The sequence below is a fragment of the Epinephelus lanceolatus genome, chromosome 18, assembly GCF_041903045.1.
Source record: "Epinephelus lanceolatus isolate andai-2023 chromosome 18, ASM4190304v1, whole genome shotgun sequence".
Taxonomy (NCBI): Eukaryota; Metazoa; Chordata; class Actinopteri; order Perciformes; family Serranidae; genus Epinephelus; species Epinephelus lanceolatus.
Genome location: NC_135751.1, coordinates 25,717,516 through 25,744,980, shown reverse-complemented (window position 1 = coordinate 25,744,980; position 27,465 = coordinate 25,717,516). Strand labels below are relative to the sequence as shown.

The 27,465-nt window shown below is 41.7% G+C and overlaps 1 protein-coding gene and 1 long non-coding RNA gene across 3 annotated transcripts in view; one reads left to right on the top strand and one right to left on the bottom strand.

The window, feature by feature from the left end:
* prkcab (protein kinase C, alpha, b) overlaps window positions 1-27,465 on the top strand; it is a 161,105-nt gene that overhangs the window by 97,115 nt on the left and 36,525 nt on the right. For both annotated transcript variants that reach the window (XM_033644717.2, XM_033644716.2), the window contains exons 4-5: window positions 7,797-7,908; window positions 11,799-11,927. In XM_033644717.2, the coding sequence (XP_033500608.1) occupies window positions 7,797-7,908; window positions 11,799-11,927 (241 nt within the window). The remainder of the gene's footprint in view (window positions 1-7,796; window positions 7,909-11,798; window positions 11,928-27,465) is intronic.
* On the bottom strand, window positions 168-11,818 carry LOC117268356 (uncharacterized). The gene is made up of 4 exons (XR_004502639.2): window positions 11,683-11,818; window positions 8,374-8,532; window positions 805-907; window positions 168-666 (listed from the first exon to the last, which is right to left on the bottom strand). It is a non-coding gene; the product is annotated as an uncharacterized LOC117268356 (long non-coding RNA).

The window sequence follows — 27,465 nt, the reverse complement described above, 5'->3', positions numbered from 1 at the left end:
GTGAAGATTAAGAAAGTTTAAATATGAAAATTTAAAAAACTATTTTTAATCAATCAAGTGTTGAATGTTGAGATCAGACTTTTTCACTGCTTTTTAAAGTTTCAGACAAAACAATATGTTGATCAATCAAGAAAATAATGACATTTATTGTTAGTTGCAGCCCTGAATTTTATACATATTTCTATATTTTTTTCTTGCAATTGACTTATTTGTCATACAGTGTGAACAAATGTGAAAACATCAGACTACACAGTCATTTTACCTCTTGAGATTGAGACATTAGGCAACCATAAAGTCCTTGTTGCCATGACTTGACTGGGAGACATGGCAGACTGTATGTTGGAGCCTGACCAATCACAACTTGCGTGAAATACATTTCAAAGTAAAGATAGATTTAATACAGAATATGAGTGTACTGATGAACAGATGATTTGTGCTGATTAAGATTTAACAGAAGTCTTTGGCGCTCGGACACCAGAGGGAGATATTTTCTGATCGAGGGACATCTGAGCAGCAGTAGGATAAATCCCCCCATGGAGTCCAGACACTGGTGGTGGTGGTGGTGGCTGCTGACTCTGAGGCTGATGGCTGCTGAGGCCGATGAATCCGTAAAGACTAGGTGGTGATGGGGAGGTGGAGGGCAGACACGATAGCAGCAAGAAAGAACTACGTCAGAGAAAGAACCATATTTAAAATGAGGAGCAGTAAGATGATAGGCTGACAGAGAACAATGACAATGACACCTAGAGACAGTGAGTGAGCATAGGTGCAAGGAGTGAATGGCAGGGTGAGAAACAAACTTACAGCCTGAGCATGAACAGTATTGTCTTCCTGACTGAACTTTCACGAGAGCTTCATATGTGGGTAATTGGGATGGAGCTGCGAGGAGCCAGCTTCCTTGTTCCACCTGACAGAAACAACATCATTAGTGTTTTTACTCTGCACAGGTGTGCATGAAACAGCGCTCAGTTCACCTATGGGTGAATGTCATGGTACACATTGTGGAAGCTGATATGGCCAGAAAAGACAAAACAAGTCCTGAAATAGTAGTCAGTTAGGACGTTATGAGGTGTGTTAGATGCTCAGTCAGGTGAGTTGTCTTTCAGACTACATGGGATGAATTGAGAAACTCCGAGATGCTAATTTTCATTTCAGACACCCCGTGTCGGTTGGGTCTTTGGGGTTTTTAACTGCTTGTAGCGCCATAGAGCATTATAAGTTTGCAAACATTAATGTTTAGCAATGTGAATATTAAAGACTTGGCTTTGCAAATGTTTTATGTGAACAAATCACCATAGTATAAAGAGAAAATAAGTCTGTATAGGGTGGTGGTGGTGGTGGTGGACGGATGGGTCAAACCAACTCAGACTTTCAACGAGGAGACTGGTGTTTGTGTCCTGTGTGAAACCAAAGTATCTGAGTTTTCTTAATAACGATGTAGCATAATACACTAGTAAGTCTAGCACACTATGCTAGTGACATCTGACAGACTCATTTTAAGCAAAATGATGGTGTTTTTTTTTTTTAAACCTAACCATGTGCTTTATTCACCTAAACCCAAGGAAGTAAATCCAAAAACCAAAGTTAACCTAGATTGGAGGTATATTGTGAAAAGAGACTGTATGTATTCAATGAGCAGAAACTGTAATTTTCCTGTGAAAATGGAATTTTATTTTTAAAACACTGCATGTAACAGGCGTAACTACGTCAAAACCTGATGTTGGAGGGGTAGAGCATCATAGGTTGACATGTAAGGCCGCTGACCAAGCTTCCTTATTTGATGAGTTGGGAGTAAGAATGTGTTGGAAACACTGAACATAAACATAGCTTTTATATGTTAACAAGAAACCTCCACAAGGCACCTCTAAGTCGAGGAGACGTGTGTGATTCCACACTGAAGGTAAAGTGGCATTTAACTGTAAGCAAATCCCCCTTTCATTTAATTTTCCAGTGGCCCTGGAGATAAGCAGTGTGCTGCTTAGGGACACTTCAGTGGGCAGGATGCTTAACAACAAGGTCTCTCAACATTATCTTATCAAATCAAACAAGGATGAAGATCACAGACTGTAAAACGCTTCTGCTTATGAAGCATCATGTGCAAAAATTACACTTTTTCTTTGTAGCCGTCAACCCAATTTGCATGAAGCAGATGTGAAGGCATCTCTGAGGGGTCGCCTGTTAACCAATTAACCCCAGACATGAGTCACATCGGTTTCTTCACTCCCACCTTCACTTCTTATGGCGATAATGTCCAATTAGTAATTAGATATTGTTATCTGATGTAAATGCCCGACTATAATTAGCGAGACCCACGTTTGACTCATTGTCACTCTGCTCTCATCATCGACCTCTTCCTCTATTACCCTGCTTGATGCCGCCCTCGTTACGCTCCGAGGAATTCAGCATCATCATCTCGCCTCACTGGAACCAACATCCCCCCCCTGGTTTCGCCTCAGCAGCTCTGTCTGTTAGTGTAGACGGTTTGTCCGCCAGCATCTTCCCCAGACACAGCATGATGTCCAGTATTTAAATGGCTGAGAGGATGTTTGATACAGGCGGAAATGATGACTTAGCAAGTCAGTTTTTAGATGTGCCAAACTCCACTTTTAGATATTCAATGTGTTTTTCATTTTGTTTTGTTGTCTCACTACCAGGGCATCAGAATACACAGCTTGGACAGTGGGTGCTGTTAAGTATCTGTGTAAGATGGCCCAGGCTTTCCACCAACTCCAGTGTAAAACCATTGACATCAGACGCTTAGAGCAACACATGTAGTTTAAAGACCGGTGTTCAAGACCAACAAAAACAACGCAGATTGGAGCATTTGTTCCCATTGAAGCTAGAGATTTTTTTAGCGACATCTGCAATCTTTTCCAAACCATAATCAAATAGTTTTGTTGCCTAAACCCAACTGCAGACCCCTTCTTACTGCCGCGTTTTTGCAGCGGCATCTGCAATCTTTTCACCGTATCAAGGAAGTTTTGCCCAAACCTACTGTCGACCTCTTTGCACCAATATACAATGCAGAAGGCTGCCCCTGGCTTCATTTTAGTAACACCAGGGACATCTGCCCAAGTAGCAAGTTACAATGAGTAGGAATGAGATCACTTTGTGTTTTGGATCTTACATAATTGACTGATGATTTGATACTTAGTCATCTATGTATCATGTATCAGGCGTAGCATCAACAACAAAAACCACATAGGCGAAACAAACCTCAGCCTTTTTTGTGTGCATGCATGTTTGCAAGTGCATCTTAATCACGTGCAGAGATGAGTTTCCTTCAGTCTTCTCTCATCTCCCAGGCTTTTCACCCATGGATGGATTACTGAATGATGTTGGAAGGCCCAGGGGTCCAAAAGGCCCCTAAGCCACAGCCTCTGTGTGAAGAGACTGTTATGAATACTTTGTCTCAGTGTTAAAGGGCTCGGTCATCGTGCTACATGTTGAGGCTGTGCTATCTGATTTGCATGGTGTCAAAGAGATCTTTGTATTTCTTCTCTGCTGGAACAAATCAGAAGCATCTACAACTGTGCATTCACTTGACCAAACCGTTGATTTTAATGCGGCAGCGTGGGCCACGATGAAAGCTGCCAAGAGTGCTGCCTCTTCAAGTGTTTGCACACTTAAATATTATGCATATTCTTTGATACGTAATCAAAACAAAGAGAGGAGCAGGCTCAGCTTGTGGACAGAAGTTCATTTAATAAAGCTACAGCAGGGCTAGAGAGCGCTCAAAAATGTTCTTCATTTCGTCTTTTGGCAGAGCAAGAAACATCTGTGTGTTCAAGCGGACTAATGGTGTTAGCAAGATGCCTTGCTGATATATTATGGTTCATAACCTACAGTGTGTTATGAGGTGTGCAGTGCACTGTGCCATGTTATTTATGTGTTTAATACTTGACTGTAATTCTCACAAACAGTTTATCTACTTTATTGCGTTTGGGGCCTTATAGACTTTTTAATTGCAGATAATTCTGCAGGAAAGAGAGGCTTGTGCAGAGAGAGATTTTGGTTCAGTTGTGCTCACACTTGGTGTTGTTTATACGTTCTATAATCTCTGTGCTTTCAGAGCAAGGAGAGAACTAATTTGGGGTCAGAGGAGGTGAGAAGGAAAGATAAAGAAGAGTTTTTTGTGTGTTCCTGAGCAGTTGTTCAGTATGGCTGCAACGTACTTGTGCAATTCTCCAGGTTTATGCACCATCACGAGGCTCTGAGATGACCTAAAGGGAGGAATAAATGCACGCAAGCATGCAGACACACACACACATGCAGAAGCCCAGAGCGCTGAACAGATTATGTCTTCACACCCGGCGTCTTTCTCCAATGGGCTGCACTGAGAGGAAGGCTCAGGATGACTGTGAGTGGAACCCCTACCATTTTAATTTCACCCATGACTCCCAGGAGGAGGGGAGCACAGACAGAGGGACAATGAGTAAAAGGAGGAAAACATATAAAGGGAGATGAGAGAGAAGAGAAGGCTTGGCATGAAAGTGAGAAACATCCAGGGCTCGCTGTCCAGAGACTTGGAGGGACAGGGAGTGAAGAAAAGGGCTGATAAAGAAATAGAGATCAGGGAGATGCTCCGAGTCCGTGGTGTCTGTTGTTCACTCAGTAAGTCTCTTTTAAGATTCCCACAATCGACAAGTTGAAAAGAATGTAGTCAGGAGGAGGCGAAAATGGTTCGCAGAAGGAGGGAGACCAGGAGAGAGGCGACTCAGGACATGAGGGGCGCGACCACTACGCCATCTGCTTTTGTTTTTTCTCAAGAAAAGCCTCCAGGAAAGGAGCGAAAATAGGCATGCTTACTAAAAAGAGAACATGCTAATTAGACATTTCCCAGACCCTCACGCCACTGACTCATTCCCCTGCCAATCACACCACAACAGCTCCCTCCTCTTTCATACACAGACTTTCCCTCCACGTCCCTCCATCGCTGTCTCGTTCTCACTCATCTTCTGCCGTCACTTTCCCGGCTTGAGAAAAAAAAAAGGGCTGCTTTTCAGTGATGTGTGCCCACTTACTCAGTCAGTGGCCTGTATAATTACACATGAAGCCATTCTGACACATTTCAGCGTGATGGAGGCGACGCTGGTGGGGGTTTATCCACCCTCATTTGCAGGGCTTTAATTACAGCCATGTTTGTTTTGTGGTGACTGTAGAAATTAGCTAACCTCAGCTATCACAATAGTGACTGGGGAATATATGAATCAGTTTCCAACAAATCAAACTTGAATGACATGAGTACTGCACATGCTGCAGAAAACACTTTTTTTTTCAGAATCTTATCCAGATTTTTCTTGGAAGCCTATCAGAGCATCAATCCCCAATTGCTCATTAGCTCGATTTTTACTCATCCTCAGTGCCAGATGTTCGGGCCAAGATAAACAGTTGCTCAGTTAGGCTGCTCCTGGCACCGTGCAATCACTGTACAGTGTGTGTTTGTGCCTCAATAACACTCGAAGACTGAAATGGGGAGGGTGCTGGGAAGGCGTCCAGGATGACAAGATGGAGAGAACTGACACCAAGCACAAAAACACTCGAACCTTACACGTTCCCACGCACTGATAACGGCTTGACATTTCCTTTCTATCTGGATATTTCTTTCTTTCTTTCTTTCTTTCTTTCTTTCTTTACTTCATTCTCTGTTTCTGTTCCTCTCAGTCTCGTTCGATACGATGCATCATATAGCTAAAACTCAATTACCGTACATAGAAACTAAAGTGACGCTGTGATAATGATAGTGATGCCCCTAGAAATTTTTTACAGACGTGGCCAGATGGGGCCACTGAAAATCTTGCGGTGGCACACCAAAACCAAAAGCCCTACCTGAACCTCAGGGATTCTGTTATAGTGTTGTAGTATACAGACTAGTTGATATCTAAGTCCATATGGAGAGTTTCTTATTTTACAGTTAGTGTTACTAATTATCTGATGTGTATAGACTAATGCCGCTACAGTTAACTTTTGGAGCTCCACAGCAGTGGTGTTTTTTAGGGTTGGGTACCGTTTGGGTGTTTTACGATACCGGTGCCTGAATCGATACTTCAAAATAAAACAAAGCACAAAATGACAGTTAACATCATCAAAGAATGCCTATCGAATGTGAATTTGAACAATATACATACAGTAAATTCACATAATTAATAAAACCCAACTACTATAATTTAACACTAAATAACAGTGACAGTTAACGTGGAAATCCAGATGCCCCGCCCCTAGCAAATTCGAATTTGCTCCGCACGGGGATTTGGCCCCGACGAGCAGAGCCCGTTGAATCGCCATCGGGCCAATCAGATCAGTCTATCTGACAGAGGCGGGCTCTGGGCGGGCGTAACATGATGTGTTATGCATGTTATGTGAGTCATTGTTCTTTAAATAGGCTGGTTCTTCTTCTATTTAAAAGATAAATATACAGTGTTAACTTGAAGGTGTACATTGATTATAAGGAACAAAACATTTACTGCTCTCTCGAGTTTAGGGAAGACTCGTGGGTCCCCATAGGACCCATTTTTATTCAGATGTTTTGAGGTGAGAGTTCAAGGGACCCCTTTGAAAATGCTCATGCCACTTTTTTCCTCACTAAAGTATAGCTTAAATGTGGAGCATTATTTACCCTTCCTTCTGCCAAGCTATGCTGACATGATTTGTACCAATAGATACCTTAGTTTCATGAGATACCACCCGCTTTGCACTAGCAGCTTCTTAAAAGAGAAATTCACCACAATTTATGTGGAAATCCAATCGGTGTTGATAGGAAATGCAGTTGCTTGAAGCTCAGTATATGTTGTATTGACAGAGATGCTGGTTTTTCTGAGTTTTCCTTCTTGCACAGCCATTATGAGGATGTATTGCACCTGAACCCCTGAATCTCATCTCCCCAAAACTCCCCAGACCTGCCCAGCACAAGGAGGTCGACGTCAAGTAATGCTGTCTGAAAAAACTTACTTCACTGTTCTGCTAGATCACTGGAAAAAACAACATGAATTTAATAACACTAGTGTTATCAACAACAAACATGCCTTATTGTATAGTGGCTGGAAGCTGTGTACCACCACCCTGGATACTCAGAAGTGGAGACTAGAAATACAAGCCGAGAAGCTTGTAGTCCTTCCGAGTACCACTGACGTCACCGGTTCGTGGAAGAACAGAAGGTTTTGAAGCAGCCCCCAGAGAGCACTATGAAAAACATGTTTTATGCCACACTATAACCCAAATTTGTTCAGATGAAGTAAACGTTGAAAAATGGCATTTTTTTTCTCCCCTTTCCTTTTCTTATAACGTTATAGTTAAGCCTAAAGAGGTTCCTCTAAACCTCAAACTATGCCATCTGAATATTTATCTGAGAGCTTTGTGGCCTCAAGAAGCAAAGGGAAACTTTTTCTTATTAGCAGCAACACAATGTAAAGAGTGTTCAAGGATAACAGTGGCACATTGTGGAGGTTACCAGCGCTTGACTTGCTCTAGAAAAAAATCATCTGTTGTAGTAAGCACAAACTTGGCAATGTCCAGCAGGTGGTTGAAGTGAAATATCTCAACAACTATGGGATGGGTTGTCGTGAAATTTAGTACACACATTCACACTCCCCTCAGGATGATTTTTGATACCTTTGGTGATTCCTTTGGTAACTTTTTATCTAGTGTCATCATCAAGACATAACTTTGGTTATGCCCAAATGTCTGCAAAACGTCCCATCAGCCTCAGCTATTCTCTCCTAAAATTACATTAAAGATATGTTTTTAAAACATCAATATCTGATATTTTTTGTCTTCCCATCTCTGTCTCTGTCGCCCAGGACCCCAGAAGCAAGCACAAGTTCAAGATTCACACATACGGCAGTCCCACCTTCTGTGACCACTGTGGTTCGCTGCTGTACGGCCTCATCCACCAAGGGATGAAATGTGACAGTGAGTAGACATCCTCTGTCTATGTGCATGTGTGTGTGTGTGCACCTGTGTTGAATATGCTGTGCTGGTCGGCCCTAATGAGAACAGATGGGAATAGACTGGTACTGTTCTACTCTCAGCCACATCTGCAGCCCAGGCAGAATTCTCTGTCCCGCCCTGCCGAGTCCTCTCTGCGCTCCCATTCTTTCCACCCACACTCCTCTATCAACTTTTCTTTCCTTGCATGTATGACCCCCACCCTGCACTCATTTTAATTCCCCTCTTCCTCCCACTTCTTCTCTTTCTTCCCTCTTTGCTTTCCCAGTTCTTCTCTCTGTACTCCCACACATCCTGCCCTCTCTTTTTTCTCTTCATCATGTTTTTTTTTAATCATCCCTCCTCCTCTGTATCCCCCCCCACTGTACCTCCTCTGTCCCCCCCTGTCTCCACGCCATCTCCATCTATCATCCTCTCTCCTCCTCTTACCCTGTCCATCCATCTGTGGGTCCCTGGTGGTGGCCTCGTCGCAGATGCTAATGGGAGCACACCAGAGCAAATTGATGCAGGGAGGCCATCGCCATGACGAGCTGCTTCCCCAGTCTCTCGTCACTCCTTGTCTCCTCCCGGCATGTCAGCCTGACAGGCCTGCAGAGTGATGAAGGAGGAAGGGGGAGAGAGCAGGGGAGATGGATGGTGGGATGGAAGAGGACAGAAAGAAGGAGGAGGTGGGAAAACATGAAACACGGAGGGGAGGAAGGGAGGAGAGAAAGTTAGAGGGCAGAGCAGGAAACGAGGGGGAAGAGGAGAACAAAATGCTCTCTATCCCCTCTGGTCCCTCATCTGTTTAGCTTCGTCAAAGTGTGTGTGTGTGTTTTTTCACCCAGTCTGACACAGTGGAGGCTGCTAGTCCAGTGGATGGGGATCTCTTCTGCTCACAGCGATTATATCATTCCTAAGTTTATGTGGTGATTACTTATTGATGTTTAAATGCAACACAGCACCTCTGAGAGAAGCAGAGGCTCTTTTGATAACTGCTTTTTCTCTCATTTAAAATAGACGTTACTGCACTGAATCATCCCCAAAACAAATCTTTTGCCACGTTGGGTCTGCAGCCTTGTGTGCATCTGTGTGTGTGTCCAAAAGGAGGACACCAAGGAGCCCAGGAGTTACGGACTCGCTCCCCGGTGCTCTGAAAAGTTAAACTATGGCAGGCAACACTTGATAGGAATTGACTTTACACCAGCACACTGTGAGAAGAACCAGGGCAGCTATTCATCTAAACTTACGCCTACTCACGAACTTCAGATGTCTCTTAAGTTGAAAAGAATAGGCCTTAGATTGCAGCAGTAGAGAAACAGAGGTGAGGAGACTTTTAACAATGACTGACTCATGATGAATAATACGTTGTCTGAAGCAATATGTGTAATTATGTTGCAGCTGCTGCGAAACCCACATTTGTTTTGTTTCTGTATTCCTCAAGGTTGCAAACAACATGAATAAAGCGGAGATTGATTTCGTTTGCAGTCATGTTTTACAGATCTTTGTGGCGCTAAATCCCTCTTATTATACAATTTCTCTCGTGTCACCACCACTAGCAGTAAAAAAATCCTCCTCCCTCCAGTTTCAGTTTCTTTTCGTTCTCATTTCAGCCACCCAGCTGGCACTAGACGTCATTATGATGTCAGAAAGACATTGGACTGTTACGTTGGACACATGTTAAATTTTGGTCGGAATGAAAATCAGGCTGACGATGTTTGTGGATGTTAACATCATTTCTGCAAGTGAAATTATTACCAACTCCGTGGTGGTGCTAAAAAGAGGAGCCGCTGAGTAGTGTGGAATAAACTGTGGTGTCCTGAATGTTTTACGAACAGCCCCGGACTTCTCAGACTCTTTTAGTGACTTACCGCTCAGAGGGAACTCACTCAGTGGCTCCTCTGGTAGCAACGCAACGTCTCTCTCCTCTCTCGCTGTGTGCACACGGGAGTCGGTGTTGTCAAATGATTTTTTTTATAAACCTCTCATAATGTAAACCTATGTGACGCTTGCAGCTCGACCAAAAAAAACTACATATATGTGAATGTGTGATAGTTGTGGTATCATAACGGCTTGTCACAGGTTACAGTGTGATGATTAGAGGAGAAATGGCAGAGCATAAAGGTCCAGGTGGGAAAAAACAACTCAATCATTTAGGATTTTGCTAAAAGAAGGAAATCACCTGTTGATTTATATATATATATATATATAGATCCCAGGGGACATTTTTGTATTAGGGAGCTGTGTAAATGTGTAATTTGTGGTAGATTTTATTTTGTTAAACTATTAATATTGTATACAGAATCTGAATCTCACTCTGAGTTACTGTTGTTATTCACAAACTAAGGAAATGAGAGATCATTTTTGTTTAATTTTTACTGATTATTTGAAGGCAAACTGTAAAACTATATCACTTATTTTGTTGCAATTCTATTTTCTTACATAAATAATAAAACATATACTTTTTTTTACTGTATTTTCATATTGTTAAGAATTTCATTATCACTAAAATACCCTGAAATATTGTGATATTATTTTAGGGCCATATCGCCCACCCCTATCATCAAGATGACATTGGCATGAGACATTTGGAAGACATTGACTTTTGGTTACTCAACAGCACAACTTAAAACATCATCAGTCGTCAGTAGGCTTTAGACGTTGTCATGACATTGAATTTTGGTCACCCAATGCCACAACCTAAATTCAATCAAACATGTTAAATGTAGTTGGTGGCAAGCTGGGCAAGTATCTCCTATTTCATCCCTATTTTTATATGTTAAAATATTACATTTTTGTAGATTTTTCCATGTCATTTGCTCAGAATTCTGACATCTGATTGGCTATCTCTGCTCTGCACAAACATGTGATTCATCATTTGACTATGCAGGATTTTCCTAAAAGAGCAATGTATAGACTCATACTAGAAGTGTGTGGGTGTGTATTTATCTGCAGAGGCTCTGCCCTCTGTCTGTATTTTCTTATTTTCTTCTTACTTTCTGTGTTGGGGATGTTAATGGCCGCGTACCCCACAGTGCGCAGGTGAGGTCAAGGCTTTATAAAAAGGTAGCGACCAGGTGTCAGACTGTAGGCAGCACCCATTCAAGAGACATGCACCAAACAAAACGAGAATACAGCAAGGCGAAATGCCAAACCAGAGTGAATCTGGAGTTTTGTTGGTGAGCATTTTTATAAACAGTAACTGACAATCCTGCATAGTACTGCATACCTTTTAATGTTACTTCTAAGTTACTCCCTTAATTAATGTGTCTTAATCTTAATCTTTGTGAAGAACCTCTTTGATATTAAATTGGCTCAATGGAGCAATTTTAATTAAATTATAAAGAAGTTTGTGCCCAGATTTATAAAGATGAAACCAAAGGGCTAATTTAGTTCATGGAACATTAGGTTTAAGTTCAGGTTCACTGAGTACAAAACCACAACTCCCTGTCCCCCTTTTGTTTGGTGTTTATATAATATTCTAAGAATATGTTTTCCTTAATTTTATTCATCTTTAGTTCATTATTATTTTGTGATGCAGCAGAGCTCCCTGCAAAATGTTGCTCTGTGCTCACTCTCTGTCTGCTGTCATTGAGATCTCCGTAGAGTAAAGGTTACATCAAGTTTCTTCTGCCCACCACACACCAACTCTTTTTCACATTTTCTTCGGAGGTAGAGCCATTTTCCACACAAAAATGTCTCACAATTTGCATAAAACTTTCCAAATTCAGTGTAAAGTGCAATCTTACACTCACTTACCCTAAGCTGTCCTCCCTTTATATGCATGATTCACTCTGTGGAATAAGGAGAGAGGGTTCCTGAGAAAGTCCTCCACAGATAAACTCAACATTCCTCTACATTCTGTCTCTTTCCAGCCTGCGACATGAACGTACACAAGCAGTGCGTGGTCAATGTGCCGAGCCTGTGTGGGACGGACCACACGGAGCGCCGGGGTCGCCTCTTCCTCAAGATCGAGGTCAACTTGGACAGGCTACACGTCACAGGTTGGTTTGGTTCTTAATCGCTGTGTAGTTTTGTGATGTACAGTGCTCCAGGCTGCTCAGTCTCAGAGTGATGTGAGGAAGAGACTCCCTGATGTGACTGTGAGTGGTTGATTTTCAGACCATTGAAAGAAAAATCTCTGGGTTTATTCATATTTATAACTTTGGGTGACTATGAATGGCTCAGACTTGTGTTTATAAACTACTGTTAAATGTGTTTATTCTGCCAGACTTTTGCTTTATGTGGTCACTCCTTCTCTCAGGAACACTGAGAGGATGCTGAGGAACTTTTCTCTGTCGGTGCAGGCTCTTCACTTTTGTTGCCAATGTTTTTAGTTTGGATTTGGATTAATATCAACTCAGCTGACTCAACTGGGAGTCTTTCACAGCACACAGATAACAAATGTCACTTTGTTGAGGTACTCCAGCCTCCAATTAAAAGCCAGGACCAGTGCTGGGCTTTGAGGAAATTTTGGCAGAGTGGCAAACTGATTGGAACTGCAGGTCAAGTGACCCCTGACTGACCCATAAAAGACTTCAGCTCATACAACATTAGGATAAAAAAAATTGTTGTTAAATGTCACAAAACGTCTCAAAACATTATTTGTATTTTCACAATTCGAGACTAAAAAGTCTTAAATAGCCAAATGAATAAATTAGTTTTGTGTTTTTCACAATAATTCTGGGAGTCAGCAGGAAGTTGGCCAGCTTAGCCAGAAAGGGACTGCAGTGTGCACACTTTGTGGGCCATGTCTATTATTTTTCCAGCCAGCTTTTGATGAAACCACACCCACTTCTGCATAAAGAAAATGAGCTGATTGGCTGCCAGTCTATAGCTGCAAGTAGTACTGCGGCACACAAGAAGTTGGGTGCTGGCTCAGAGAGGGGTCTTATAGTTGTGTTCTGTGAATCGGCACAGCTTGAGTTCATCAGTGGCTTTGAGCACCACCTTTGCCAAAAACACACAGGACTCCCTCTCATCCCACTCCTTAGAGGCAGGATGTTGCGTTTCGATGCTCCTCTACCTCCTTTGTGTATCGTGTCTTGTTTACATATGTATGCTTCCCCTGTGCTTATCTATTTTTACTAGTAATAATTGGCTGAATTCAAGTTGCTGCAGCTGTTAAAGGAAAACTTTACCCATTTTTCAACAAGCAAGCACCGGGAGCTTCTCACTTATTTGTTAGTAGAGTTCTGCCAGACTTTTTCCTGCACACTCTGCCCCCACTGCGTTGACACAGAGAAAAAAATTCCCTTTAAGCACTCATATTGCTACTTTCCAAGCTACTGTAGCTGTCATACTTTGTGGAGATGGACCCTGAGTAGCTGGGCTACCTCTTGACTAGACTCACAAGTCAGTCTTTAGACGCTTTTCTTAACTAAAGACTGATGACTTTCTCCCTGATTTTGTGTTTAGATGGGCAGATACAATTTCAGAGTTTAAAAAAACTCCCTACGTTGCAGAACCAATAGTAAATCTGCAGGGCGGTCCTTCGGTGGCTCGCTGAACTCTTGTGCTTGTAAACATAGTCCGACTAGAAACACGTGTAGCGGTACAAAATGGCTCAGCCGTGCTCGCAGAAAATGGCGTCAAAGTTCAGTGGATGTTTGTCGCGTTTGCGGCGACACATTCTCGCCAACTAAAAGAAACAAACATAATCGTTTACAAGGCCATGACTCATCCGTCCGGCCGGACTATAGAGGGAATTGCCTTGTTGTTTACAAATACTTCCGGGTAGAAAACCAGCAGAGCTTTTAGCTATATATATAGCCTATATATCAAATATTTCACATCACTGTATCACCGTTTGGACTAATCCGATGTTTGTAAAGTCTATAAATACAATGATTGAACAAACATTACTATTTCTGTGTGCACATTTAGCTGGGCTAACCGTTAGCTGTTAGCCCTGTTAGCCGTTAGCAGTGTCTAATAGGTAATAACTCATTAAATGGTCCGTGAAAAAATATCTTTTCCAGCGGATATCTTCGTTACAACATGATTGAGCTAGCAAAGCAGTTTTGTGTTGCTATGTGTGGTATTTATTCAGTTTTGGGAAATCGCGATGTCTAGAAAGCATCAGTGGCTGCAGCTGACAGGGACAGCTAACAGCAGCAGCAAAGCTAACATCAGGATGTCATCTGTTAAAAGCCTCCCGTTGTTGGATACGACATGAAACTACTCCAGTTAGCTCAATAATGTTGTAACTAAGACATCCGTTGGAAAAAATATTTTCTTCACAGATGAGCACACGTTTGATAAAACGGAGTTAAATCTCTCGGCATCCATTTTCAAGCTCTCTGTGTGTTTGTTTCCTTGCGGACGAGAAAAGGAGGAGCGCACATTTCTGAGAAGGCGTGTCCTTTTCAAAAATGCAAGAGGCGTTGCTTTGTTGCCGGCCGTTTTCGCCGGTGTGTTAAACACACTTTAGAAAGGAGTGTCCCCAGACTATCAGAAGGCGGAGATCTCTGATTGTCTGGTGGCGAGACTACCTCTTGACTCACTGCCAGATCAGCAAACTTTCTGACTCTGTAGTCTTCGAGTGGCAGGAAGTGGAATGGAGGGGCCGTGAAGTACATCCATGGAGCTAGCTAGGAGCAGTGTCTATCAGTAGCACTAGCTACAAGTAGGCTGGCAACCAGTCATTGGACCTTAAAGGGAAATTTCGGTTTATTTCAACCTGTCTCCTATCGTCCTAAATTTGTTTCAAGTGACTGATGACATAAAAATAATAGTTAGCATGTTTGCCGTTAGCCTAGATACAGCCGAGGCGCATAGTAGCGTCAGACCTGTTAAAACATAAGTGAACGGGCATACCTTCAAGTGCAAAGTTAGTCCACTAAACAAGCTTTTTTTCCACAAAGACCGCCTCATATCATTAGGATAAATGTCAGAGAACATATAGAAAACGATATGTAAACGTGTTGTCTTACCTTACCGGTGTGCTGCCATGTCTGTTTACCATTTAGCTCTGCTTTCCAAAGCGCGGCTGAAATATATCTTGCGAGCTCTAGATAAAGCCCAGCTGGATACTAACGTTACTCCAGGTGGAGGTGTCTCATCCTCAGTCACATCCAGACCTTGAAAATAAGGCTGCAACCGGTCCCATTCCTTGCAACAGAGGCATTCCTCTTCTGTGGGCACTGGGGCACAGCATTCACAGGTACACCACCAATCTCCAGAGCTACACAGCCTTGCAGCAGCCATTCCTCCTCTCTCGTCCTCTACCTGTTGTGCCTCTCTCTCTCTCTCCTCCTCCGTTCTTCAATTTCACAAAGCTCTTCGTCAGTGTATTCTGGCTCAAATAAATAAGGGCGGCCATCAAACTCTGCAAAATCAAATTCCTCCTCCGCAAAGTCAAAGTCTGGCAAAAAGTCAGCCATTATTCTATAAAACTTTAATAAAATAAATGAATGAACTTTTCAGGCTACTGTCCGGTTCTGCCTTCCAGCTGTTGCTGCTTGTTCTCGCGAGATTTCAGGCACGGTATGAGATCGCTGCTTGTCCTCACAATATTTCGGCCGCGCTTTGGAAAGCAGAGCTAAATGGTAAACAGACATGGCAGCACACCGGTAAGGTAAGACAACACGTTTACATGTCGTTTTCTATATGTTCTCTGACATTTATCCTAACGATATGAGGCGGTCTTTGTGGAAAAAAAAGCTTGTTTAGTGGACTAACTTTGCACTTGAAGTATGCCCCTTCACTTACGTTTTAACAGGTCTGACACTACTATGCGCCCCGGCTGTATCTAGGCTAACGGCTAACATGCTAACTATTATTTTTATGTCACTAGTCACTTGAAACAAATTTAGGATGATAGGAGACAGGTTGAAATAAAACAAAATTTCCCTTTAATGTCTGGCAGTGGAAGTGGGCGTGGTTTCATCTAAATTTGGCTGGAAGAACAATACACGCCTTTGGGTCCTATCTTTTTTAAAGAGAAGCAGTAAGAATTGAGTGCCATCCCTATTAGGTCAATGAGGTCAACACTGAAGGTGCAGTGACAAGGACAGATGGGAATTAAGCATTAGAATTTGGGGATATTATTTGGGAACAAGGGTGTCCGCTTGTCCAACTGTCAAAACATATGTTGTTCACTGTAAAGCGAAATTGCCAAATCTTAATAAAATGGAAGACCAGTTTTAAAAAATGGTCAAACACTACACTTCCTGCAGAAGGTTTTATCTAAACCATCACAAGATCTCTTTATCATTCAACTTCAACTAGTCTATACCAAAAATAAAATTAAACTAACTTCATAAGAAAAGAAAAACACTTACAGAGAGCTCTCAAGACGATATAGTTGCATCAGTGTCAGCATAAAAACGCAGCCACGACTGCCTTCAAAACCTCTGTGCCCCCTGTGCGTGCGTATTTTCAACACCTCCAAATTATCCTGTCAGTCAAGAGTAGCACCTGGAGTGGACAACTCTCAGGTGTTAAAACTCCTCCGGCAGGAAGAGAAATGACTGCTGGGTCACTTCCGCAACCTCTGTCACACAAACACACGCAAACACGGCAAGACAGTGGTGGTCAGGGAATATGAGTGCCGCGGCCAATAAAGTGTTTTCAACTCAGCGGGGATCAAACAGGAATAACCTCCAGCCACAGCAGGGACGGAGTGGCAAATGTGATTGACTTGGAAATATATTGCTTTCATAAAAATGTCTTTGTTTGTTTGTAGTCATCCAGATGGAGAGAAATACGGAAAGAGAGGAAGCTGTAGTCACAGTCGGCTTACAGCATTTGTTCTCTTTGCTTTTCAGTTTTGTTATGTTGCAGTCTTTTTATTTCCCCTGTTGTTCACGACATCCAACTCGTTTGTCTGTTTTAATACTGAGCACGGTCTGATCTAGTGCCAGTTACATGTCCTGTTTTATGTCCTTGTTGTGATGTGAAGACCAACGTCAGCGAGAGCGAGGCTGACTATGACAGCGGCGGTCTATTTGACGTGGTTACCTCAGTCTTTTCAAATTAGGCTAAATGGACACAGCTGAAACCAAACTGGCTCACGTTCATGGAGAGACAACAGTTAGATTGATGTGCTTTCTCCCTGCCTGTGTTGTCCTTGGTTTTTATGCATGTACACACCAAAACACCCATCAGTGTCAGCACCAGCACAAGCAAGTGTTGCTTCACACTGTGTCAACTTCAAGGAACGTATGCTCTGCAGCACCTGCTACTGGCATATGTGGTGTCTGATATCTAAAAAGAAAATACAAACCCTGGACATCTGTGTCTATTTTCCTTTCATTATCAGCCTTTATTAGAGCTGCCACAGATGATCAGTTCATGATTGATTCATCATTTGATTATTTTTGCCATTAATCAAGAAGCCAAAGTAAAAAAAGATGTCAAAATACCCATCATTATTTTCCAGTGATGAAGCAAACATCTTAAAATAGCTTGTTCTGTGTGACACACAGTCCAAACTAACTAAATATATAATGACCAAAAAAATAAAAAGCAGTAAATCCTCTTATTTGAGAAGCTAGAGCCAGCAATTATTATTATTATTATACAACTTCTGTTAAAGAAATTCCTCTTTAATGGACTTAAATCATTTCCGCACAAATTTTATATAATGCTTCCTTACTTGTGTATGGTTAAAGCTGCGTGTGTTGATTTATTGGCCACTTAGGGGCAGGGGACGAACCTGTGAACACACCTTGTGAACTTTACAGTAACAGCAAACAATTGCTTTTTAACCATAGACTATGTAAAATTATAGATGTAGCCACCGTGACATCACCCATTGGTTTGTGGACTCCCTTTTCTGAAGGCATTGGCATTTTGACTCAGTGTAATCCTTTGAAACCTGAGCAAATTGGCTTCATTTCTTTTTAAGAAAAAACATGGGAAGAAGGCAATGAGCAACAAGGGAAGAAATGACCTCAGAAATTGCAAGAAATTAGTAAAAAGAGAAAATTAAAAACAAGAAAATTAGTTTAAAAAAAAAAGAACTGGAAAAGTGCATAAAAATTAAAATAATTCTGTACCATAATTTTAAATATGTAATAATAGTAATTATAAATACTAGTCCATACCCATTGGTAGCTTTGTCACCTTCTACCTATGCCAATCCTCAATGCCTATGTGCAGTTTCACATAGATTGACTACGTCAGTGAGTAGAAAAATGTGGGACAGACAGAATGACTGACTGACTGACAGAATGACACACTGACAGTTTCCGTGATTATGTACAGCATACCATACCATGACTTAGTCATACCAAAAATTAGAAAACAAACCACAGCGATCGGTCGCATTTTAGCCATTTTTAAGCATTTTTCTGTTGTTATAGCGCCACCCAGTTGCCAATTAGAGTTAAATTTCTCCAGTCACCTTGAGGCGTCCTGTTCTACATATCTACCAAGTTTAGTAAAAATCGATATGGCGATTAGGCCTAGATAAGAAATTAGCTCTCTAGCGCCCCCATTTTGTTTGATGGGGTCAATAATGGAGGGGTCCCCTCAGATTATGTGTGGTCATAAGCCTACAAAGTTGCGTGGTGATCGGTGAAACCCTTGAGATGTTATGCACCTTTATGTGATGAGCCACGCCCTCCGCAATATTCATTGCCTTATAGAAGCTCAGTTTTAGTAAGTTTTCCAACTTTTGCCAAGAGGGAACTTTAGATATTGGTCCCTAGATTATGTTCACCCAGTTTCATGCCGATCAGTCAAACTTCCTAGGAAGAGATCGATTTTAAGTGTTTTTCAAAAAATTCAAAATGGTAGAAAATCTATATAACCGGAAGTTATGGGTTCTTGAGGCAAATTTGTTCCTCATGAGGAGAGGCATCTCTGTGCAAAGTTTCATGTCTCTGCAACATACAGGGCATGAGATATGCCCATTCAAAGTCTGTAATTTCAATCGGTTGCTATAGCGCCCCCCTTTGGCCAATTGATGTAATATTGCTTCATTCGCATCCTCCCATGACCCTCTACCACTGTGCCAAATTTCACATGGATTGACCGAGGCAGTGAGGAGAAAAAGTTTTCATCATTATAGTTTTCATCATTATATAGTAAGCTAATTTTTCCCTAGCTGTTAATTTTTTTTTTTTTTTTACCAAATACCTCATTGCCTTTTTTCCCATGATTCTAAACAAAATCACACCAATTTGCTCAGGGTTCAAATTTTTACATACTTGCAAAAGGCATCTGTAAGCAGCACAAGAAAAGTGATGTCAATCCAGGTTTCAAAGGGTTAAATAGAGCCAGAAGTGACCATATTTGGAGGAGAGGGTGGAGCTGTGCAGGAGTGAGGGTTGGATCTGACTCTTAAGCCCCGTTTCCACCGAGCTGTATGGTCTATTTCAGTTCAGTTCGGTACGCTTTTTTTATTGACCAATCAACAGACTGCAGTGTTCACAGCTCCACCTTTTAGTACCAGATCTGTGTGCTAGGTACCCCAACAGAGGGGGGACCAAAAATGGGGACGGTTAGGAATGGTTCCATTTGTACCATCCACAACTTTTCACAGTGGAAACATAAAAAAGTGAACTGAACTGAACTGGACCATACTGCTTGGTGGAAATGGGGCTTTAGTAAACAGCTGCCTGCTGCTTGAAACATTGATGTAGACAGCTGTGGGACTGAATCGGCCAGAAAACCAAAACAAAGAGCTCCATGATGCTAAAACACAGAGTCGGTGGTAATTATTTATGGGGTCAGTGTTACATATGACACCTTTCGCAGTATACATAGTTGTTTGATCAGGTCTTGTTAGAAAAATATTGACTAGTGCAGCTTTACATCAACGTATATTCAAAGAACAGTTCATATGTCGCAGCTTTTCAAAATACATGGGATATGTACGAATTTGGGTGCCTTGCTTTTTGTAGGAAACCAGTTTGTGAGAATAGCCTATTGAAGTATAAGGTCTTTATCATCAGGTGCAAACTGGGTCAGAGAGTTGAAGTGTTGAAAGGCAGAAGTAAACTGCTGTAATAATGATGGACCAGTTGAGACAGAGCGTGGACTGTGACTGACAGAGAAAAGAGAATAAAGATCAATACTGAGAACATTACAGGAGGGAGGAAGTGTATGTTGCCCAGTGTTTTGTTTGGGTTCTTTTTTTTCCTTCCTCCTCTCTAATGGCAACGGTCTGAACAGCGAAGCCTCAGCTTGTTCTCCAGCTCCCCTCCGGCTCCCACAGACAAGTGGCGGGCCTTTGTGGTTCACCACACCGATGTGAACTTGATTAAATCTTTCCAGCCAAGAAAACAGACACATCTTCCGGGCTCTCTCTCTTGCCTCTATCTCTCCTCTCCATCCTTTCTTACAATATTGACATTTCCTGTTATCTTCCTCTACCTGTTCCATCGAGACCCCTGCATGTCTTCCCCCACTCTCGTCATCCATTTTCCCTCCACATCATCTGTCCTTTTTTCCATCATCCTCTCTTCTTCTACCAGCTGAAACCACTGCTCATTTGAGCAACTTGTCCTTTCCCTTCTAGCTCAAATCTTCTCCTTTTACATCCTCTGTCTCTTGTGCCCTTCCTCTACCTTGTTTGTTTGTTTCTTTTTTTTCCCCCTCCCCGCTAATTACCTCCTTCATCCTTCTCTTACTCCTCTCCCTGATCAACGTCTCTCGAGCCAAAGTGACATAAACAACCTGTGGGCATGAGCAGAGGTTTATTCTGGGGTTTTAAGAAAAGGCAAACATGCAAATGTCCCTCCATGACCTGCCTACACACGCAGATACACACTCATAGTGCATCTGAGGATCGGAGGAAGTGAGCACACAGCGGTTTACTCAGGGTGAGACTGCTGACATGTTCGCCTCAGGTTTAGAGCACATTTGAACAAGAATACATTTTTTTCCCCTCAGCTGACAGCTCATAGCACCATCAGGCCTGCCGTACAAATAACAGCTTAATATCTGATATTAGGCTTTTTATTCTAAGAGGCTTTTGACAAATATGAGGATCACGATTACTGTGTGTCTCTCTGTCTGATTGGAGCATGAAAACATTAATGTATTTGTCAACCACTATAACAGTACAATCAGATATTTAATGATACAGTGATGCAGTTGCAGTCATATCCAAACACGGTTCATCTGCACACACTGCGATGCCACACAGCTGGTTCAATATCAGCAATGTTTCCCTTTATATTCATTGTCTTCTGTGGCGATCAGCAGTGATGTGGTGGTTCACTTTTACACTGTGATCTGTAGCCTATAGTTCGGCTTTAGCTTCTAACTATCTTTGTCTTTTTAATCTGTTGTTGCTGCTGAGTCAGTTTGACATCCTGGATATATCCTTCAAACACAGACTGTAGACCCCTCTGTCTGCTTCTCTCTGGAATCACTGTTTACTTTTCCCAAAAATATGATAATATTTCATCGGGGAGTGCAGTTAGTTACAGTGTGGGCTACATGCTTGCATGCAGCTTGTCAGACTATCACAAAGGGGCGGGGCTTAGCAAAAGGTCAATTTGTAAAGTAAAAATTCCACTGCAGATTATATATTTCACCAAACACAGAGGTCTCTTGATAATATTAATCTTTTGTTAGTCAGCATCACGTTGATTCAGGGTCGTATTTGGGGTTAGTCTTTTCTCCACACCTCATTTCTGCCTCTTTCCCTGTAGAGCCGTGGTTCCCAACTGATGGGTCACGACATAAAAGTGGGTTGCTGGCCCAATCTAAATGGGCTGCAAGCGACAAACATGTCAATTTTGTAAAGAAAAAAAAAAAAAGCACACATTATTTTTAAGTACAGTAAATTTCCAGCACAGAGCTTTTATTCTGAAGTGCTCTTTTCTGCTGTAGAGTGGCTAACCAAGAGTTTAGGGATGATTGTATTAAACTGTGGGACCTCAAACTAATAACTAAGGACAAATCTGGACCCTGTGGCTGGACCAGTTGGGAACCACTGCTGGGGAGAATTATGGAGGCTGAGTTGGAAATTATAAATGACAGTTTTGATAGCTTTTTGCGTGCAGGAGGCTCATCTTGTTATACAGTATGGAGACACGTGCAGAAAGAGCAAATCCATCAGAGGAGCGAAATGTGTTGCAGAATCACCTCTGTTTGTGTAACCTACATTTAAAAGAAGAAAAGGAGGTTGACACTGTACATAGTTGTGCTGCACAAAACAATGAAGTTTTGAGGGAGGGTGGCGTCTAGTAAATCTGGTCCCATGCAAATAGGGGTAGAGTGTGCTTCAGGAATGAGTCGCAAAAATGAGTTAACATTTTAGGCATTATGGTTCCCTCATCTCAAAGTCAGTGGGTATTTTGACCATCATCCCTGGAGCTTTCTAAAGACATTACAGTTTTTTTTTTCAGTTCCTAACAACCAATGGTAAATAGTGAAGCTGCTTTTTCAAAACTCTTCCCTCAAACCACCAAACCACTTCATACATGTCTCAAAAAAGGCTCACTGGACCGTAACCTTAGCAAGAAGTCTCACTCAGAAAGCATACATGTCACTCATACAGGCTTTAATCATGGGCTGCTTGAACTGTTGCATGAGGCACGTTGACTCATAACACACTGACCTGAAAAAACACTGACAAAAGGGAACGTTACATAAATGGTGAAGATTTTAATACGTGAATCGGTGTTCCATTATTGAATAAAATAACACCCTTTCACTTAATTGACTGTACTAAAATATATGTAACAAGAATGAATCAGTAATGCAGCAGTTTGCTTCAATGTCCTGTATTATTCTATATCTTTGCATTTAGTAATGTGCTTCTGAAGAAGTAAAATGTTGAAAAAAAAATTCAGGATTGCAAAGAGGCCACAAGTTTTCAACAAAATCACGTATGTCTTTTCTGGACATGCATCTTGGAAAGTTTTTTTTTTCTGGAACATCTAATGCATGTTATTGTAGATATTTTGCTAAGATTTCCTGCATTTTTCAATATGGTTAATGCAGAAATCCACTAAATTTGTCATCACTCTGTTGTTTTGAAAGCAGTGTGTCAATATAAAGTGTTTTTCAGGTGGTGGAGTATGAATGAGAAAAGAGTTGGTGAATTTTCGGAAAATGCATTTTGTCTAGAAGCAATGAAAAATGATTCACAGTTTGGTCCGCATAGACCTCTGTTTTCCTGACTATGTGAAGAGTCACAAAGTGACTTAAGTTTTCATTTGGTTTATATAAAACAGGGACAATACTCTCACTGGCCACTTCATTAGGTACACCTTGCTAGTACCGGTTACCTTCAGAACTGCCTTATTTCTTCAAGGCATAGACTCAACAAGGTGGTGGAAACATTTCTCAGAGATTTTGGTCCATACAGCATCACGCTTGTCTTCTGCATACCTTGGTTGTAACAAGTGGCTATCGGAGTTACTGTTGTATTACTGTCATCTTGAACCAGTCTGGCCATTTTCCCCTGACCCCAGAGAACATCCACTTACTGGATATTATCTCTGTTTCAGACCACCCTCTGTAAACCCTAGAGATGGTTGTGTTTGAAAATCCCAGTAGATCAGCAGTTTCTGAAATACTCACACCAGCCCGTCTGGCACCAACAACTATGGCACGTTCAGAGTCACTTAAATCTTCTTTCTTCCCCATCCTGATGCTCAGTTTGAACTTCAGCAGGTCGTCTTGACCATGTCTACATGCCTAAATGCATTGAGTTGGTAGCACGTGACTGGTAGATTAGCTATTTGCGCTAACGAGCAGTTGAACAGATGTACCTAATAAAGTGGCAGGTGAGTGTATTTGTATTGTATCAGATATAGCGCAATGCTAAGTTTCATCTGTTGTCCCTGGGCGTGGATATACTGCACACATACACATACTAGTTTAGAACTTTGCATGTCATAATTTTCATTTAAAACTATAATATATTGTGTTATAAATCATTTTTACGTGTTTACATAGGGTTAATAAAGTAAATTAGGGGGTTGTGGTTATTTCCCAGGGAGTTTTTATATACTTTATAATGTTGCTTTTGGCTGTCGACTGTGCAGATCTCATTATCCTTCAGGCCTTTCAATAATTAACTTAAACTCTTTCTCACTAAAAGTAACATCACTGCAAGTGCTCAATGAATTTTGTTTTAAAGCAGCGTAGGTGGAAATCTAAAAGGACCTAAAGCACCACTCATGTTTCACTTAGTATCCATGAGAATTACTTCCTTCTAAAGCCTGAGTATTTGTTGAATATCCTAAATTCTCTTTCTCAGAATGACCACAGCTACAAACACAAACCCTTAAGTTTATCTTCGTTCACTGTGTGTGTGTGTGTGTGTGTGTGTGTGTGTGTGCGTGTGTATGTTTGTGTGTGTGTGTGTGACGTCTGCATTCAGATCCCTGACAGTGCACTGCAGGGTTTCATCCAGCTCCTGTTTGGCTGTACAGCTTTCCCCTTCAGATTATCAGGCGTTCATTGGTTGCACATGGCATTGTTATGCAACAACACATTTGAATTTCAAAGCGTTTTTTCGGGAGATTACACTGTCGGCCTACTGCAGCCCCTGCACACACCCGCCCCGGGATCCAAATGATATGTCATTTTTAGCTGTGGCATATTTTTTTCATTAAGCAGTTCAGATACAAGAGATAGTGTCAGCATGGATGTGTGTTTCCAGAGAACATCGCAAATATATCAATGAATAGTTAACTGTCTTTCAGCTCAGACTTATTGTCTTCAGTTCTCCTGGTCACATTAAGTGCCGAGAAGAACGCTCAGCACTGGGGAAATTATCTGAGATATAAGACAACAAATAAGCATTTGGAGAGAAGAAAGAACTTGAACTTTGTCATTCATTATCTCTTAACAACAAAATATCCAGCGCACTTTCTTCTTGTGTTTGTGTTTTCCTAAAAAGGCAGAACATTTCAGTCCTGTGTGCCCCGGTGCAGGGTGTGTGCACGACGGCAGCAGAGTGGAAGCAAGCTGCTGGTAGTTTTGCATGTTTCCATGATGCAAGCAGCAGCCCTGTTCTCAGTGATAATGGATTGATGAAGTCTCTAATCGAGTTAACGGACACATAATAAACGTGTGTGTTTTCTGTCTATGTCATGTGTGTTTTACCCCAAAAGCAACACACAAAAGCAACACACACACAGAAACACGCACGTACTCTAATTTTATTGGTAACTACCTCATAAGGAGCAAGCAGAGGGGAGGATACAGAAGGAAAGCAGCTCTTGTTGTATCTAAGCAACAACAGACAGCAGAGATGGTCCTTGATCACTGCTGATGATGATGTTTCATTGTGTGTGTGTGTGTGTGTGTGTGTGTGTGTGTGTGTGTGTGTGTGTGTATGTGTGTGTGTGAGAGAGAGAGAGAGAGAGAGAGAGAGCACATGTGCACAAATACATTTACTGTGATGTAACTTGCCTACACACACACTTACATCGCTTTCAGTTTTTACACGTGTGTTTATTTGCATGTGTGTGTGTGTTTGCCTTATTAGTATGTTTACAGGCATGTCGAAGTTGCTCTGGCGTTGTTTGGCGCCAGCGTTGCCATGGAAGTGACTGATGCCTTTAACGCTGCCACAGCCAGCAGAGGGGAGGATTTAGATGAGAACGTGGGATGCTCAGATTTTCCTTCTGCTCCTCGTACTTCATTGTGTGTGTGTGTGTGTGTGTGTGTGTGTAGGCTTGTGGGCGAGCGAGAGACAGAGACAGAGGGAGAGAGAGAGAGAGAGACAAAAAGACAGGGAGGAGGATCACTGTAGCTGAGATTTTGTATTGGATAAAGAGTGAACTGTGAGGTTGAAGCACTACATTCATGAACAAGGTAAAAGCTTCTCACTCTGGCTTCTTCTTTCTGATACTCGGAGCGAGAGACCTGCACTGCCCTCTACTGCATCAAGCTGGAAGAGCATGAAACAAATCTGAAGATGACAAGATATATTACAATAATACCACCTTATTATTGATATAAATTCTGCAATGTTGTTCACATTCAAGGATTGGTTTGTTTTCGTTTCATATAATTTTCTTCATAAGTTTTTTTAATATAATTTGAATCCAATTTAAAGCATAATACTAATATTTTCACTCATATTTCTGCCGTAAATCGATGTTTTGCCTTTGTTTTCTGTCCATCTTCACTCAGTGATGAAGACAAAGATGAATCCCAATACACCCCTTTGCTCTACCACTTAGCCCTTACTCCTCCATTTTGTGTGTTCACATCTAGGGGTAGGCTTGTTGGGAAAGAGGTATAGTGTGAAGTGCTGGCCCTCCAAATTTAGGTTTTTCAGAGGCACACTCCAAAATGAATGATCAGGAAGAAGGCTGCACAAGAAACAAAAGACACCAACAAATGTATTTTTTACACTAACAAAGATTTTAAATTAATAAAACGATCATATTATCTTAGTTTAATGGTTATTCATTCATTTTCCATAACTGCTAATCCTGTTCAGGGTCGCAGTGGGGCTGGAGCCTATCCCAGCTGACATTAGGCAAGAGGTGGGGTACAACCCGGACAGGTCGCCAGATCGACCCATAGTCGACACATGGAGACAGACAACCATTCACACTCACAGTCACACCTACGGCCAATGTCACCAATTAACCTGCATGTCTTTCGACTGTGAGAGGAAGCTGAAGAACCTGGAGAAAAACCCACGCTGACATGGGGAAATTATGAAAGCTCCACACAGAAGGGCTCCCCTCAAACCAGGAACCCTCTTGCTGTGAAGCGACAATAGCTATGTTTCCATCCAAAAGTGATTTGAATCATTGGGAAATGCGCATTAAAAGAAATATGAATCCTGTGTGTTTCCATTAAATGTACGGGCTTTGGTGAAAACTACGAACTTGTGCAAGTTTTCCGCAGAACCGGAAACAAAACAAGTCTCGCATTCTTCTTCTTCTGTGTTTTCTGGCGGTTGGCAACCAGCTTGTAAATGCATTACCGCCTTCCTGACCCGGAGCGTGGATATCACCATGGAGAGAGGTGCGCTACGTCAGACTTAATTCAAACATAACTGTTTCCATCCCCGTTTTGAGAATCAACATTTTTTCATCAACCAAAACCCGGCTAAAGCGAGCGTATTTTAGTTTGTGCGAATCAGGGGATTTTAATTCTAATTTTGGCGTTTCCATCATAATTTGCCGATGTGATACTTCTAGATGCGCATCTAAACAGGCTGATGGGAACATGGCTAATGTTAACCACTATGGTTAGCATTGTCACTTAATATATCATGCTCCATTCTAGCTGGCACTGGACATTATTATGACGTCAGAAAGACGATGGACTCTTACATCGGACAGGCATTTAATTTAGCTGTGAATGAAAATCAGGTTGACAATATTTTAAATGTCCCACTACATTAGAATTTCTTGTTGTGAGGGTGTTAACATCATGACGATTTACAGACATTGGGTTTTGTTGTGCATATTTTGCAACTAAATGTCATACGTCAAGATAATGTTGGCATGAGACGTTTGGAAGACTTTGGATTTTGTTTACTTAACAACACAACATATAACCAACAAAATATCAACATCATCTGTCGTTAGTACTCTACATCGAATTGACAGTGGCATTAAATATTGTCCTGACATTGACTTTGGTCACCTGGGG